The 16,152-nt window shown below is 44.1% G+C and overlaps 1 protein-coding gene across 5 annotated transcripts in view; it reads left to right on the plus strand.

Moving 5' to 3' along the window:
- Positions 1 to 12,431, plus strand: part of cacnb2a (calcium channel, voltage-dependent, beta 2a) — a 112,201-nt gene extending 99,770 nt beyond the window's left edge. For all 5 annotated transcript variants that reach the window (XM_036944239.1, XM_036944241.1, XM_036944242.1 and 2 more), the window contains 3 exons: positions 4,854 to 4,949; positions 5,752 to 5,934; positions 10,058 to 12,431. In XM_036944239.1, coding sequence (XP_036800134.1) covers positions 4,854 to 4,949; positions 5,752 to 5,934; positions 10,058 to 10,828 — 1,050 coding nt within the window. In that variant the 3' untranslated portion in view covers positions 10,829 to 12,431. The remainder of the gene's footprint in view (positions 1 to 4,853; positions 4,950 to 5,751; positions 5,935 to 10,057) is intronic.
- Positions 12,432 to 16,152: the final 3,721 nt, after the last annotated feature.

Below are 16,152 nucleotides of genomic sequence, written 5' to 3' on the forward strand. Positions count from 1 at the left end.
ACTTGAAAAAAAACTGCCGCTCCAAATTCGTTCCATTTATTAAACTCACCATTTAACCAACACCAATCTACTATTGTGACCACCCGGACCTACCATTTGGTTTTGAAGTGTTGAAACCAAACCATATGATTTGAATGAAAACTATGTTAATTAACAGAATGAAAAAGTGACTGTAAGAAGTGCTCATCATTTGAAATAGGCTACATTAAATGACGTTACATTAAAAGGCATATAAACACTCTCTAACTAGGTCAAGAACCAGACAGGTAAACTGACTTAAATACAAATGAAACAAAAATACCTTATTAGGCTTAGTCTACAGTTCCTTTGAATTCATTTTTACAAACACCAGAATTTGTCATCAGGCTCATGCGATGGTGCCTGGAGATCAGGCCAGCAGTGGAGAATACCCTCTCCGTGCTTGCAGAGCCACTGGGAGTCTTCAGGCCACTTTTGCCAGGCTGGGCAGGGATGCAGAGTTGTTTTTAAAAATGTGTAGGCCTAAATGCTTTTTGGCAAAAACGGAAAGCTCCTTGGAAAACATAACATGTCATGCCTATTGGGCCAAAATCTATTTCAGCCTATTGTATAGATAATATAACTTTTAAGAAGTCCGATTTTTTGTTTATAAATACTTAGCTAGCTACCCACCTCATTCCCTTCTGTTAGCATGTGCACATAGTAAGTACACCATCATGCTTTAGGGATAGGTGTCTTTTCGGATTCCACAATGATTCTTTAGTTGTGAACACTAGGTCACCACTCTACCTCTCTTGGTCTTGGTCGTCCTCATCTTTGTCACTTTGATTTTGCACCTGTGTGTTTTATCATTTTCTTTATGAAAAGATTTAGCGAACTCCATGACAGTAGCTAAAGCAAGGGGCTATAGAATAACACAAATAGCCTACAATGCATGCTGGACCGGGCATTCCCTGAGTGAAGTGAACGGTACTGGAGTGAAATTGGAGCGGGGGGGGGGGGGGGGGGGAGTAGAGGCTGTCCCAGGTATGGAACATTTTCGGCAGGGCCGATGTCGATTTTTAGGCATTGTGGGAAAACGCGCAGTGACTTCTATTTTTCGCCATGAGGTATCCCACGGTGAAGTGGGTGCACCGGGATGGCTTACCTTTGATTCTTGTGTCTCCCCAGGCAACCTTATTTCGCAGAGATCATTAACCTTTTAGGCGGGGACCCGTGGAAACACCCGTTAGGCAGGCACCTGTTGTCCCAGGTGCACTGGCAGGTATGGTAAGCGATCCTATGGGCCTGACCACTAGAGGCCAATCTGATGGCTAGAGGTTTACCTCTGAATGTTATTGCTACCAAGGGCGCCCTCCATGAGAGAACTGTATGCGAATAAGTGGCAAGCATTTGCGCTCTGGTGCCAAGATAAAGGACTTTTCAGTGCTCTGTAAGGGACATCCTTATGTTTCTACAGGTGCTTTTCAAGCATTCTCCACTTTAAAAGGGTACATGGCCTCTGGAGTCGGTGGATCAGAAGATACTCTCCTACAAAACCTTCCTGCTCATGGCTATGGCCTAGGCTAAAAGTGCTGGGGACCTCTGTACACCCTTGCTGTTCTCAGTAGGCCCCGGGCGTCCAAAAGCGGCCTTCGCCCCAAAAGTAATGGCTATGTCCTACAGGTCCTATTTACCTGTTCGCCTCCTGCTATTGCTTCTGAAGAGCAACAAAGGTTACATGCCCTGTGCCTGTTGCGAGCTTTACGCACGTACATTAAATGGACCCGGGATATCCGGTCATGTGACCAACTTTTGGTCTGTTTTGCTAATCCAGCTCGCGGCAGGGCACTCTCTAAGCAGCGTCTCTGCCACTGTATTGTGGATGCTATTGCCCTGGCATATAGCAGCAAGGGGCAAGGATTACCTACCAGTGTCCAGTACACCAGGGGTCTGGCAGCGTCTTGAGCATTGTTTAAAGGGTTGACCATAGGAAATATTTGTGCTGCTGCGAGTTGGGCATCACCACATACACATGAGGTTTTATAGCTTGGATGTGTCTGCTCCCAGTATAGAACACTGCGTGCTTGCGCTTGGGACAGGGGAAAGTCATTAGACAGGGCGCCGTTTGCGCAATGCCCAGACTGCCGCATCTGGAGTGGTCAGGTTGGGGTGGTCTGCCATGGGCCGTTTCATTTAGTATCCGTTGGGTCGTGATTATATTTCGCAATAGTTTGTTGCACCAAAGATGACTGACTGAAAGGGAACGTAACGCTATGACTATAACTACTGTTCCCTGAAGGAGAAAAACGAGGTACGACACCTGTTTGACCCCGCACCGCCCGTTCCTGGCCTCGGTGAAGAGCGGTATTAAATTGAAGGAATGAATCCAACCCTCACGCTTATAACCTGTGGAAGGCAGGGCTTCCAGCGAGGCTTGGATTTCATTGGCCTTGTCAGGCGTGATTGTAGATCCTTCATCCAAAGTTGCGAGATTGCTACTCCCCATACATAGTGTGTTGTACTTTGTTTCACTCCTTCATGGAACAGTAGTTATAGTCATAAAGTTACGTTCATTCACAATACACAATTTCCATTCCACAAATACATGTGGTAGTTTACATGGCATATCAAATCATGACATGTCAAATTTGCAATGCAAAAAGTCTGGGAGTGTTATGGCTTGGGTGTAGAAGCTGTTTAGAAGCCTCTTGGACCTATACTTGGTGCTCTGGTACCGCTTGCCATACGGTAGCAGAGAGAACAGTCTATCACTGGGGTGGCTGGAGTCTTTGACAATTTTTAGGGCCTTCTTCTGACACCGCCTGGTATAGAGGTCCTGGATGGCAGGAAGCTTGGCCCCGGTGATGTACTAGGCCGTACGCACCACCCTCTGTAGTGACTTGCAGTCGGAGGCCGAGCGGTTGCCATACCAGGCAGCGATGCAACCCATCAGGATGCTCTCGATGGTGCAGCTGCCTTTTGATGCTCTGAGGACCCATGCCAAATGTTTTCATTAGGTTTTGTCGTGCCCTCTTCACAGCTGTCTTAGTGTGCTTGGACAATGTTAGTTTGTTGGTGATGTGGACACCAAGGAACTTGAAGCTCTCAACCTGCTCCACTATAGCCCTGCCGATGAGAATGGGGGTGTGCTCGGTCCTCCTTTTCCTGTAGTCCACAATCACCTCCTTTGTCTTGATCACGTTGAGGGAGAGGTTGTTGTCCTGGCACCAAACGGTCAGGTCTCTGACCTCCTCCCTATAGGCTGTCTCATCGTGTCATTGATCAGGCCTACCTACCACTGTTGGGTCATCATACTGAATCTCGGGGTACTAGCAGTTTGCCCCAGTGTATTACATGGTTATTATTCCAATACTAACCTTTATTTTCTAGTCATGTATTCAGCCAACCTTCCATCTCACACACAGTAATAATATACAGAACTTTATTATTATAAAAAAATTGACTACATCGTTCAAACAAGATACTAAGTAGTTCAAACAAGATCGTTCCAAGTGATTTTTTATTTTTGTTACCTTGGGCTTCAGGGCTTCCATACATAATATGTGTCAGTGTGTAAAGGTAGAAGCAGGGCAGGTAGAGACTGATCCCCTCCAGACAGTATGAAAGAAGTGAGTGACAGATTGATGAAATGAACAGAAGACGAGAAGTAGTGAAGTAGTGAAGTCGTCTCCTACTGGTTTATGTCTATGGATGTCCCTGGTGCATTGGGGAGCCAATGGTGTATGGATGTGTCTTGTCACTGTTCATATCGCCTTTTTCTTACTGAATGGCGACCTGCTCCAGTTTTTAAACATGGCCTTTTTTTTAAAGCTCCGTCTACTCAGCTCGTCTAAATGGGAGAGAGTCAGGTGTGTGATTCATCACGCTGACCTTCAGCTGTCTGCAAATAACACAATAAAAACCCTGCCATTTCAGGAACATAAAAAGGGAACGAAGGCGTAGCTGAAGATGTGTGAAATACGGCCACTAAATCAACGTTTTGTCAGCCTGAATCACATCTCGACGGGATAAACCGTCTGACACCTCTCGTCTCCTCTTTTCATCAACCACTGCTGCTGTGAATCAGTAGAATCACAGTTCTACTGTGCTACTGATGTTGGATTGAAGTCTCCACCTTGCTGCTACATTGGAGTTGACTTACGTTACAGTGCCGACGATGCTGTGATGTGATGGAGTTGACCTTGTTAGGGTGTGGACGATGCTTTCATGTGACGGAGTTGACTCTGTTGCGGTGTTGACGATGCTTTCATGTGACGGAGTTGACTCTGTTGCGCCGTTGACGATGCTTTCATGTGACGGAGTTGACTCTGTTGCGGCGTTGACGATGCTTTCATGTGACGGAGTTGACTCTGTTGCGGTGTTGACGATGCTTTCATGTGACGGAGTTGACTCTGTTGCGGTGTTGACGATGCTTTCATGTGACGGAGTTGACTCTGTTGCGGTGTTGACGATGCTTTCATGTGACGGAGTTGACTCTGTTGCGGCGTTGACGATGCTTTCATGTGACGGAGTTGACTCTGTTGCGGTGTTGACGATGCTTTCATGTGACGGAGTTGACTCTGTTGCGGCGTTGACGATGCTTTCATGGGACGGCGTTGACATTGCTACGGTGTCCACGCGCTTTCATGTGACGGAGTCGACTCTGTTGCGGCGTTGACGATGCATTCATGTGACGGAGTTGACTCTGTTGCGGCGTTGACGATGCTTTCATGTGACGGAGTTGACTCTGTTGCGGCGTTGACAATGTTTTCATGGGACAGCGTTGGTTAACATCGCTACGGTGTCCACGCACTTTCATGTGATGGGAATGGGATTTGTTGTGGTGCTGACGGTGTCGTGACTCTCATGCCCCTCGCTCATATTTCCCACAGGTTCTGCAGAGGCTCATCAAGTCCAGAGGGAAGTCCCAGGCCAAGCACCTCAATGTCCAGATGGTCGCTGCAGACAAACTGGCCCAGTGCCCTGCCGTGAGTATAGCCACACCGCTGGCCAGAGGTCTACCTGGATCACACCCGCCGCACGCCACAGCTATTACAATCTGGAAGGATACTGTTTCTTTGTGCAGATTGACGATTTGGGTCTCTGTGCCTCAAGCCTCTATTGATACCATAAAGGAGACTGTCAAGGGTGGAGAGGAGGAAAACTTGAGAAGACACGCACTCAAGTTACTTGAAGTCTTGTGTAAATCGTGCACTGACGTTGATTTGCGTGGAGGTTTTTTGAGTTGTGTGCGTATATATCTCCCGTCAGGATTCTGCCCTTATATTAATAATACTGTTGTGGAATGCTTCAGAAAGCCTCATATCTCCTGCCAAATCTATTTCAGTCCTTCTGTGATCTTCTCTGGTTTTCTTTTAGAATATGATCCCAAACATCACAGGCTTGTGAAAAAATCCACCCTAATGTAATTCCAATAGCATCGCATCCCTGGTGGTATTTAGCTTTTAAGAGTCTCCCTGATCTGACTATTCTTGCCAAATGAATATTTAATGCTATTAAATTGGTTATTTTGTCTCTGATACAGTTTTAGTCTAACTTAATCCAAGAAGCATGTCAGTTTCTTGTAAAAAAAAAACAACAACAAAACAAGGTGCAAAGTCATTTGGAATCTATAAAATAAAGTATCTAAGAAAAAATAGATCCTCTCTTATAAAGTTGTTATCTATCGTTGACCCATACTAAGCTCACACCTGTACTGTTTTGGGCCCATAAAGACACTAACAATACTGTTTTCCCCTCTGTTTATCTCTCTCCATCTCCCTCACTCAGGAGATGTTTGACATCATCCTGGATGAAAACCAACTGGAGGATGCGTGTGAGCACATGGCTGATTACCTGGAGGCCTACTGGAAGAGCACCCACCCCGCCAGCTGCAACCCCCCCAATCCGCTGCTGCCCAAGGTGTCCACGGCCGCCCTGCCCTCCAGCCCCGCTCCTGTCTCCAGCATGCAGGTACAGGCGCTAACCAGGCTCCGGGCCATTGTGGGCGGCCTGCTCCGGAGCCCAGACAAGGAGGAGGACAGGGAGAGCAGGGAGGGCAGGGAGACAAGTAGCTCACTGGCCGTCAGCAGTCTTTACTGCCACAGAGTCAGCGCCATGGCACACTGACCACGACAGGGAAGAGCAGGACAGAGAGAGAGAGATGAAGAACAAAGAGATACAGAGATACAGTGAGAAGGAAAATGAAAGAGAGAGGGAGATGGGGGGGGGGGGGGGGGAGGCTGAGGATGCAATGAGATGTAGAGAAACTAATAGGAAGAGGCATCGAGAGACGAGAGGTGGCATGACTAGTGGTGGGCCTGCTAACCATGACTGAACAAGATCATTAAGCCTTGAAATTACACCGACAAATCTGGAGCTTGTGTTTAGAATTGGTTCAACACGGCTGGTTGCTATCCTTTGAAAAAATGAATTCTTACAGGCAGAGGAATTTTGCACGACGCACTTTTGTCAGTTTGAGAATAATGATCTATTTGAAGTGTCTGTATTTAACTGCAGCGAACAATTCGTCTGGGCCATTTGATCGATGCAGATCAGTTTCATGTGAATTTCAAATGTCCACGTCTTTTCTCCGTCCCCATGCCTTGCTGAAACTCCTGACAATGAACGTCCTTTTTAAACTACTGAAAATGATTCTGACGAGTGAGGTTAACATGTGTGTGATTGCGGTGAGTGAGAGGTACTCAGTCAAAAGAGCGGTGTGGACTTCAGGTTTAGATTCCCATGGTGATTCAGCCTTGGTCCTGCAGACTTGGGTGTGCATCCCAAATGGCACTAATGGCCCTATGCAGTGCACTACTTTTGACCAGGGTTCATAGGGCTCTGGTCAAAAGTAGGGCGCCATTTGTAAATCAATCAAGTTCAAACTAATATGATTACTTTTTGGGAAACGTTTAGTATTCTCCAGGACCACAGTCAACCTTTCTAGGGTTGATCCTTTCATTTCAACCTTTGAGTGTGCAGTGCAGTACACGTGTGTACTTCTACAAGTGTGAGTTTGAATTTCATGCATGTGGGTTTGCGTGTGTGTTTGATTTGATATACTTTATGGATGTGGTTGGAGTGTGTGTTTGATTTGATATACTGTATGGATGTGGATGGAGTGTGTGTTTGATTTGATATACTGTATGGATGTGGTTGGAGTGTGTGTTTGATTTGACATACTGTATGGATGTGGATGGAGTGTGTGTTTGATTTGATATACTGTATGGATGTGGTTGGAGTGTGTGTTTGATTTGATATACTGTATGGATGTGGTTGGAGTGTGTGTTTGATTTGATATACTGTATGGATGTGGTTGGAGTGCGTGTTTGATTTGATATACTGTATGGATGTGGTTGGAGTGTGTGTTTGATTTGATATACTGTATGGATGTGGTTGGAGTGTGTGTTTGATTTGATATACTTTATGGATGTGGTTGGAGTGTGTGTTTGATTTGATATACTGTATGGATGTGGTTGGAGTGCGTGTTTGATTTGATATACTGTATGGATGTGGTTGAAGTGTGTGTTTGATTTGATATACGTTTTGGATGTGGTTGGAGTGTGTGTTTGATTTGATATACTGTATGGATGTGGTTGGAGTGCGTGTTTGATTTGATATAATGTATGGATGTGGTTGGAGTGTGTGTTTGATTTGATATACTGTATGGATGTGGTTGGAGTGTGTGTTTGATTTGATATACTGTATGGATGTGGTTGGAGTGTGTGTTTGATTTGATATACTGTATGGATGTGGTTGGAGTGTGTGTTTGATTTGATATACTGTATGGATGTGGTTGGAGTGCGTGTTTGATTTGATATACTGTATGGATGTGGTTGGAGTGTGTGTTTGATTTGATATACGTTTTGGATGTGGTTGGAGTGTGTGTTTGATTTGATAAACGTTTTGGATGTGGTTGGAGTGTGTGTTTGATTTGATATACGTTTTGGATGTGGTTGGAGTGTGTGTTTGATTTGATATACGTTTTGGATGTGGTTGGAGTGTGTGTTTGATTTGATATACGTTTTGGATGTGGTTGGAGTGTGTGTTTGATTTGATATACTGTATGGATGTGGTTTAAGTGTGTGTTTGATTTGATATACTGTATGGATGTGGTTGGAGTGTGTGTTTGATTTGATATACGTTTTGGATGTGGTTGGAGTGTGTGTTTGATTTGATAAACTGTATGGATGTGGATGGAGTGTGTGTTTGATATACTGTATGGATGTGGTTGGAGTGTGTGTTTGATTTGATATACTGTATGGATGTGGTTGGAGTGCGTGTTTGATTTGATATACTGTATGGATGTGGTTGGAGTGTGTGTTTGATTTGATATACTGTATGGATGTGGTTGGAGTGTGTGTTTGATTTGATATACGTTTTGGATGTGGTTGGAGTGTGTGTTTGATTTGATATACTGTATGGATGTGGTTGGAGTGTGTGTTTGATTTGATATACGTTTTGGATGTGGTTGGAGTGTGTGTTTGATTTGATATACTGTATGGATGTGGATGGAGTGTGTGTTTGATTTGATATACTGTATGGATGTGGTTGAAGTGTGTGTTTGATATACTGTATGGATGTGGATGGAGTGTGTGTTTGATTTGATATACTGTATGGATGTGGTTGAAGTGTGTGTTTGATTTGATATCCTGTATGGATGTGGTTGGAGTGTGTGTTTGATTTGATATACTGTATGGATGTGGTTGAAGTGTGTGTTTGATATACTGTATGGATGTGGATGGAGTGTGTGTTTGATTTGATATACTGTATGGATGTGGTTGAAGTGTGTGTTTGATTTGATATACTGTATGGAGGTGGTTGGAGTGTGTGTTTGATTTGATATACTGTATGGATGTGGTTGAAGTGTGTGTTTGATATACTGTATGGATGTGGATGGAGTATGTGTTTGATTTGATATACTGTATGGATGTGGTTGAAGTGTGTGTTTGATTTGATATACTGTATGGATGTGGTTGGAGTGCGTGTTTGATTTGACATACTGTATGGATGTGGTTGGAGTGTGTGTTTGATTTGATATACTGTATGGATGTGGTTGGAGTGTGTGTTTGATTTGATATACGTTTTGGATGTGGTTGGAGTGTGTGTTTGATTTGATATACTGTATGGATGTGGTTGGAGTGTGTGTTTGATTTGATATACGTTTTGGATGTGGTTGGAGTGTGTGTTTGATTTGATATACTGTATGGATGTGGATGGAGTGTGTGTTTGATTTGATATACTGTATGGATGTGGTTGGAGTGTGTGTTTGATTTGATATACTGTATGGATGTGGTTGGAGTGTGTGTTTGATTTGATATACTGTATGGATTTGGTTGGAGTGTGTGTTTGATTTGATATACTGTATGGATGTGGTTGAAGTGTGTGTTTGATTTGATATACTGTATGGATGTTGTTGGAGTGTGTGTTTGATTTGATATACTGTATGGATGTGGTTGAAGTGTGTGTTTGATTTGATATACTGTATGGATGTGGTTGGAGTGTGTGTTTGATTTGATATACTGTATGGATTTGGTTGGAGTGTGTGTTTGATTTGATATACTGTATGGATGTGGTTGAAGTGTGTGTTTGATTTGATATACTGTATGGATGTTGTTGGAGTGTGTGTTTGATTTGATATACTGTATGGATGTGGTTGAAGTGTGTGTTTGATTTGATATACTGTATGGATGTTGTTGGAGTGTGTGTTTGATTTGATATACTGTATGGATGTGGTTGAAGTGTGTGTTTGATTTGATATACTGTATGGATGTTGTTGGAGTGTGTGTTTGATTTGATATACTGTATGGATGTGGTTGAAGTGTGTGTTTGATTTGATATACTGTATGGATGTGGTTGAAGTGTGTGTTTGATTTGATATACTGTATGGATTTGGTTGGAGTGTGTGTTTGATTTGATATACTGTATGGATGTGGTTGGAGTGCGTGTTTGATTAGAAATGGATTTGTATATGGATACAATGCATTCAAAATCATAGAGGATAATCCAAAAAAGTGTTTTACTCTGCATTAGGTGTGTTGGTGTGTCTAACTGTACTAACGGCCGTGTTGTTTGTTTGTGTTGCTAACCCCAGGGCAGCGGGGCAGAGCAGAAAGCAGGGGACAAGGCAGGACAAGGTGGGGAGAGGAAGGGCTCCAGGGAGGACCACCACCATCACCACCACCACAGCCAGCATCAGAGCCAGGAGCAGCCAGACGGGGAGAGGGAGGATGAGGAGGAGGAGGAGGGGAGGCCCCTGAGGACAGAGTCTTCCAGGAGACCCCAGCACATCCACCACCGCTCCTCCTCCCAGCGGACTGAGCAGCACCACAACAACCACCACCACCATCATCATACTGGTGGCGGTGGTAGCCGGGGCAAGGGCCTCTCCCGGGGGGAGACACAGGACTCAGAGACCCCCGAGAGCCGGGAGAGCAGAGAAAGCAGAGACTCAGCCTACATAGAGCCCCGCACTCACCTCCTCCACCAGGAGGAAGAGGAAGAAGAGTTTGGAGAGGAGGAGTATGAGGAGGAGGGGCTGGGAGAGGGGGGGCACCCTCAGCAGGGGCGCTACGAGGCTCCGCCTCACCCCAGGGACCACAACCACCATCACCATCACCACCATCACCGTGGCGGCACTGGCGAGGAGGCGGACCACGTTACGACAGGACACCACCGCTCCAAGGAGCGCAACGAGCAGGACCACAACGAGCGCAACAAGCCGCGCGGTCACCAGCACCACCAACGACCGGCCCGCGATCACCACCAGTACTATGACCGAGACAGGGACAGGGAAGGGGAGGTGGCCCCCAAAAAGAGGGGCGACACAGGGGACTGGGCCAGAGACCCCTATATTCACCAGTGACAGCCCAGCCCCTAGACCACAAACCCCCTCACACACTGAGACAGTGGTACTGTAGGACTCACCCCCCTCTTTCCCAAACCATTCTGTTGTCCCATCTTGCTGCTATACTCTTAAGCCCCTGCATCCCCTGTTTATGTCCGCTTCCTTTGTAAAGCCTGCTGCATCCTTAGCAACGGCAGTATTTTGATCATATATAGATATGGATATATAAATATATAAATGTGTGTATCAATACATAGACGTTGTCGTTTATGTGTGGATATGCATGGATCTTCTCAAATATGCATATTTTCAACCTGTGTTTGATAACGCATGACACAACAGCAGAATTCTCTTCTGTACTGTGCTTTCTGTGATTAGCGTTTTTAAATTGTATTTCTATATTGTTTTTTTCTTTTTCTTACTGCCACTTGAACAATAATTTGTTCATTCAGACTACTGTTAGCGGTGACTGACTGAGAAGTGGGAAACCAGGTAAGGTTAAATGCTAAATATTTGCAATTGTTTTATCTTTGTTTAATTCAAATGTTCCTGTTTTCTTTCTTTCCTTCTTTTTTTAGTTTTTTTATTCTGCTAATTTTCGGTGTTTGGTCCTCTGACATTGGTTCCTCTGGTGTTGATGCTGCCTCTCCATTGGGGCACACCTTAGTCTTGCCTTACAAGACAATTAATAGTGACATGACTTGCTGTCTTACATTACAGTACTGTTGTTCTATTTATAAAGGGTCCAGAAACATTTTATAACATTGATAACACTCTGTTCAGCACTTTTAGCACAACATTCTGTAGACTGATTCACAGTGTTGGTGTCCGGTGTACAGCGATTTGATATTTTAGGGTACAGTTATCGGGTCAAACCAATCCACTCACACACTAGGGGACTTTTATCTATGATGAAATGTCTTTTTTAAGTTTGACCATTTTCTAAGGACAGTTCCATGTACTTAGTACAGTCCAATTAGCTATGAATGTGCATTATGAGGTATTGTGAGAAATTTGCCAATTGTCCACTTTTTCTTTTGAAAATCAATCACAACCACTGAATGATATCAACTGGATGAAAAAGGGAAGCCTTTCTGCTAAGCTACTGTGGTCAAGAAATGTCGTAAAGCCCCAAGTTATAACCGGAGCCATACATTTAGAAACGTTTTCTCTCTAAAAAAATATTTATTTTCAAATATATGGCTCTGGTTATAACCTAGCACAGTTGAGGTTAGGGCCAACTCCTAACTTAGTTCAGGCTGCCCTCTGTAAGTTAAGTAAGTTAAGGGAGTTGATGTGCCCCAAATTGCACCCTATTCCCTATACAGTGCACTACTTTTGACCAGGGTGCACTATGTATGAAATAGCGTTCCATTTGGGATGCACCCCTAGGGTATCCTGTCCCTCTGTTTACATTACCATCAACCAACCGGTCCCCTAGAACAAGTCTTAGTTTTTAAATGTTATTTTTGCCTCAAATATTATGATTATAATGTACAATCCATTTATATGCTACTGTAGTAACACTACACATTTTTAAGAGTGTACATTTGTATGTACATATGTATAAATACAAAAAAATAAACTTGGCAACAAAGGATTTATGTAGAGGACAAGAAAATCAACTGGTCTTAGATTTATTTGAAATACGTTTCAGGAAATGCTGTTTCTTACATACCTGTGGTGTCTGTCTGTACTTTGTGTGTCGGCAACAGTGTGTACGTGCGTGCATGTCTGTGTCTAAAAGTCATCGCTTCCTCTGAGAATGACATTCACAGCTTACGTTAGTACTCTGACCAGGAATGGCCCACCAGGACATGGGAGAGATGAGAAGAGACAGAAGTGAAGAAGACTGGTCTGGTCTAAGAATAGAGACCTCTGAAACCATCCTGAAACTCCCAGGTGGAACCAGCTGCCTCCGAGTCGCCATGACGCCATGGACGTCAACAGCAGAGAGAGAAGGAGAGACAGAAGGGACTGAGAGCGAGAGAGTAGACAGGTTTAAATAAGGCAGAGAGCAGTGTTTTACTTCCCACTGTCTCTCCAGAAATGGACTGGCCATAGGGCAGTTAGGGCGAACGCCAGATGGACTGGTCCATATTTAGCCCAGTGGGCTGGTCCATCTTTAGCCCAGTGGGCTGGTCCATCTTTAGCCCAGTGGGCTGGTCCATCTTTAGCCCAGTGGGCTGGTCTAAATTGGAGGTTTTGCACAGAAATATCATTATCTGGCTAATAATGGGGTCCTTGAGGAAAAACATAGTCCGTGTGTTAGAAATGCCCATCCCGATGTCTGGTCCCAGTCAGTCCCTGCAGAGAGCAGTGTATTACTTCCCAACATTTCTCCTCAGGTCCCAGAAAATACACCAACTCGAGTCACTCTTAAAGCTGCATCTCAATTTTAGTGAATGGACAGTCCCTTTATCTTGTTACACTGCAGAGTACCAACAACAAAAAGCAACCACTTATGCTGTTCCTGGGTCAGATTTAAACCACAGATAGTGGGGTCTTAGAGGCCTGTCAGTGGAGCCATTTTAATCACTTTTCTAGGGCCATTCCTAGATGCTATTTCTCCTCCCAGGAAGCCAGGGAAAGTGGGGTGAGCTGAGGTCATTGTGAAGGTCTGAGTTCTGACTCCAGCACGGGAAGTATGGGAGAGGTGGCCTGTAAATTGAAGCCCATATAGGATATACAGTACCAGTCAAAAGTTTAGACACACCTACTCATTCCAGGGTTTTTCTTTATTTTGCCTATTTTCTACATTGTTGAATAATAGTGAAGACATCAAAACTATGAAATAACACATATGGAATCATGTAGTCAGCAAAAAAGTGTTAAACAAATCAAAATATTTAATATTTTAGTTTCTTCAAAGTAACCACCCCTACCCCGGTCAACAGCACTACACTCCCCACAGCAACTCACCCAAGCCTCCCCCATTTCTCCTTCGCCCAAATCCAGATAGCCGATGTTCTTAAAGAACTGCAAAATCTGGACCCCTACAAATCAGCCGGGCTAGACAATCTGGACCATCTCTTTTTAAAATTATCTGCCGAAATTGTTGCAACCCCTATTCTGTTCAACATCTCTTTCGTATTGTCTGAGATTCCCAAAGATTGGAAAGCTGCCGCGGTCATTCCCCTCTTTTGTGGGGGAGACACTCTAGACCCAAACTGCTACAGACCTATATCTATCCTACCCTGCCTTTCTAAGGTCTTCGAAAGTCAAGTTAACAATCAGATTACCAACCATTTAGAATTCCACCGTACATTCTCCCCTATGCAATCTGGTTTCAGAGCTGGTCATGGGTGAACCTCAGCCACACTCAAGGTCCTAAACGATATCATAACCACCATCGATAAGAGACATTACTGTGCAGCCGTATTCATCGACTACAAATACCTAGGTGTCTGGTGAGACTGTAAACTCTCCTTCCAGCCTCACATTAAGCACCTGCAATCCAAAATTAAATCTCGAATCGGCTTCCTATTTCGCAACAAAGCATCCTTCACTCATGCTGCCAAACATACGTTCGTAAAACTGACCATCCTACCGATCCTCGACTTCTGCGATGTCATTTGTAAAATAGCCTCCAACACTCTACTCAACAAATTGGATGCTGTCTATCACAGTGCCATCCATTTTCTCACCAAAGCCCCATATATTACCCATCACTGCGACCTGTACTCTCTCGTTGGCTGGCCATCGCTTCATACTTGTCGCCAAACCCACTGGCTCCAGGTCATATACAAGTCTCTGCTAGGTAAAGCCCCTCCTTATCTCAGCTCACTGGTCACCATAGCAACACCCACCCGTAGCACGCGATCCAGCAGGTATATTTTACTGGTCACCCCCAAAGCCGATTCCTTTTTTGGCCACCTCTCCTTCCAGTTCTCTGCTGCCAATGACTGGAACGAACTGCAAAAGTCACTGAAGCTGGAGACTCTTATCTCCCTCACTAGCTTTAAGCACCAGCTGTCAGAGCAGCTCACAGATCACTGCACTTGTACACCATTTATAAACAGCCCATTCAACTACCTCATCCCCATACTGTATTTATTTATTTTGCTCCTTTGCACCACAGTATCTCTATTTGCACATTGATCTTCTGCACATCTACCAGTCCTGTGTTTAATTGCTATATTGTAATTACTTCACCACCATGGCCTATTTATTGCCTTACCTACTTATTTAGTACCTTACCTTATTTGCACTCACTGTATATAGACTTTTCTTTTTTTTCTACTGTATTATTGACTGTATGTTTGTAATTCCATGTGTAATTATGTGTTGTTGTATGTGTCGAACTGCTGTGCTTTATCTTGGCCAGGTCGCAGTTGCAAATGAGAACTTGTTCTCTACTAGTCTACCTGGTTAAATAAAGGTGAAATAAATAAATAAAAAAAATAAATTGTCCTGTTGAAAAACAAATTAGTCCCACTAAGTGCAAACCAGATGGGATGGTGTATTGCTGCAGAATCCTGTGGTAGCCATGCTGATTAAGTGTGCCTTGAAGTCAAAATAAATCACTGAAAGTACCACCAGCAAACCAACCTCACACCATCACACCTCCTCCATGCTTCACAGTGGGAACCACACATGCAGAGATCATCCATTCACCTACCCTCACAAAGACACGGTGTTTGGAACCAAAAATCTCAAATTTGGACTCATCAGACCAAAGGACAGATTTCCACTGGTCTAATGTCCATTGCTCGTGACTCTTGGTCCAAGCAAGTTTCTTTTTCTTAGTGGTGTCCTTTAGTAGTGGTTTCGTTGCAGCAACTCGAACCATAAAAGGCCTGATTCACGCAGTCTCCTCTGAACAGTTGATGTGGGAGATGTGTCTGTTACTTAAACTCTGTGAAGCATTTATTTGGGCTGCAATCTGAGGTGCAGTTAACTCTAATTAACTTATCCTCTGCAGCAGAGGTAACTCTGGGTCTTCCTTTCCTGTGGCGGTCCTCATGAGAGCCAGATTCATCATGGCGTTTGATGGTTTTTGCGACTGCACTTGAAGAAACTTTCAAAGTTCTTGACATTTTCCGGATTGACTGACCTTCATGTCTTAAAGTAATGATGGACTGTCATTTCTCTTTGCTTAATTCTTGCCATAATATGGACTTGGTCTTTTATCAAATAGGGCTTTCTTCTGTATACCTCTCCTACGTTGTCACAACACAACTGATTGGTTCAAATGCATTAAGAAGGAAAGAAATTCCACAAATGAACTTTTAACAAAGCACACCTGTTAATTGAAATGCATTCCAGGTGACTACCTCATGAAGCTGGTTGAGAGAATGCCAAGAGTGTGCAAAACTGTCACCAAGGCAAAGGGTGGCTAC

This window comes from Oncorhynchus mykiss, chromosome 15 (assembly GCF_013265735.2).
Source record: "Oncorhynchus mykiss isolate Arlee chromosome 15, USDA_OmykA_1.1, whole genome shotgun sequence".
NCBI lineage: Eukaryota > Metazoa > Chordata > Actinopteri > Salmoniformes > Salmonidae > Oncorhynchus > Oncorhynchus mykiss.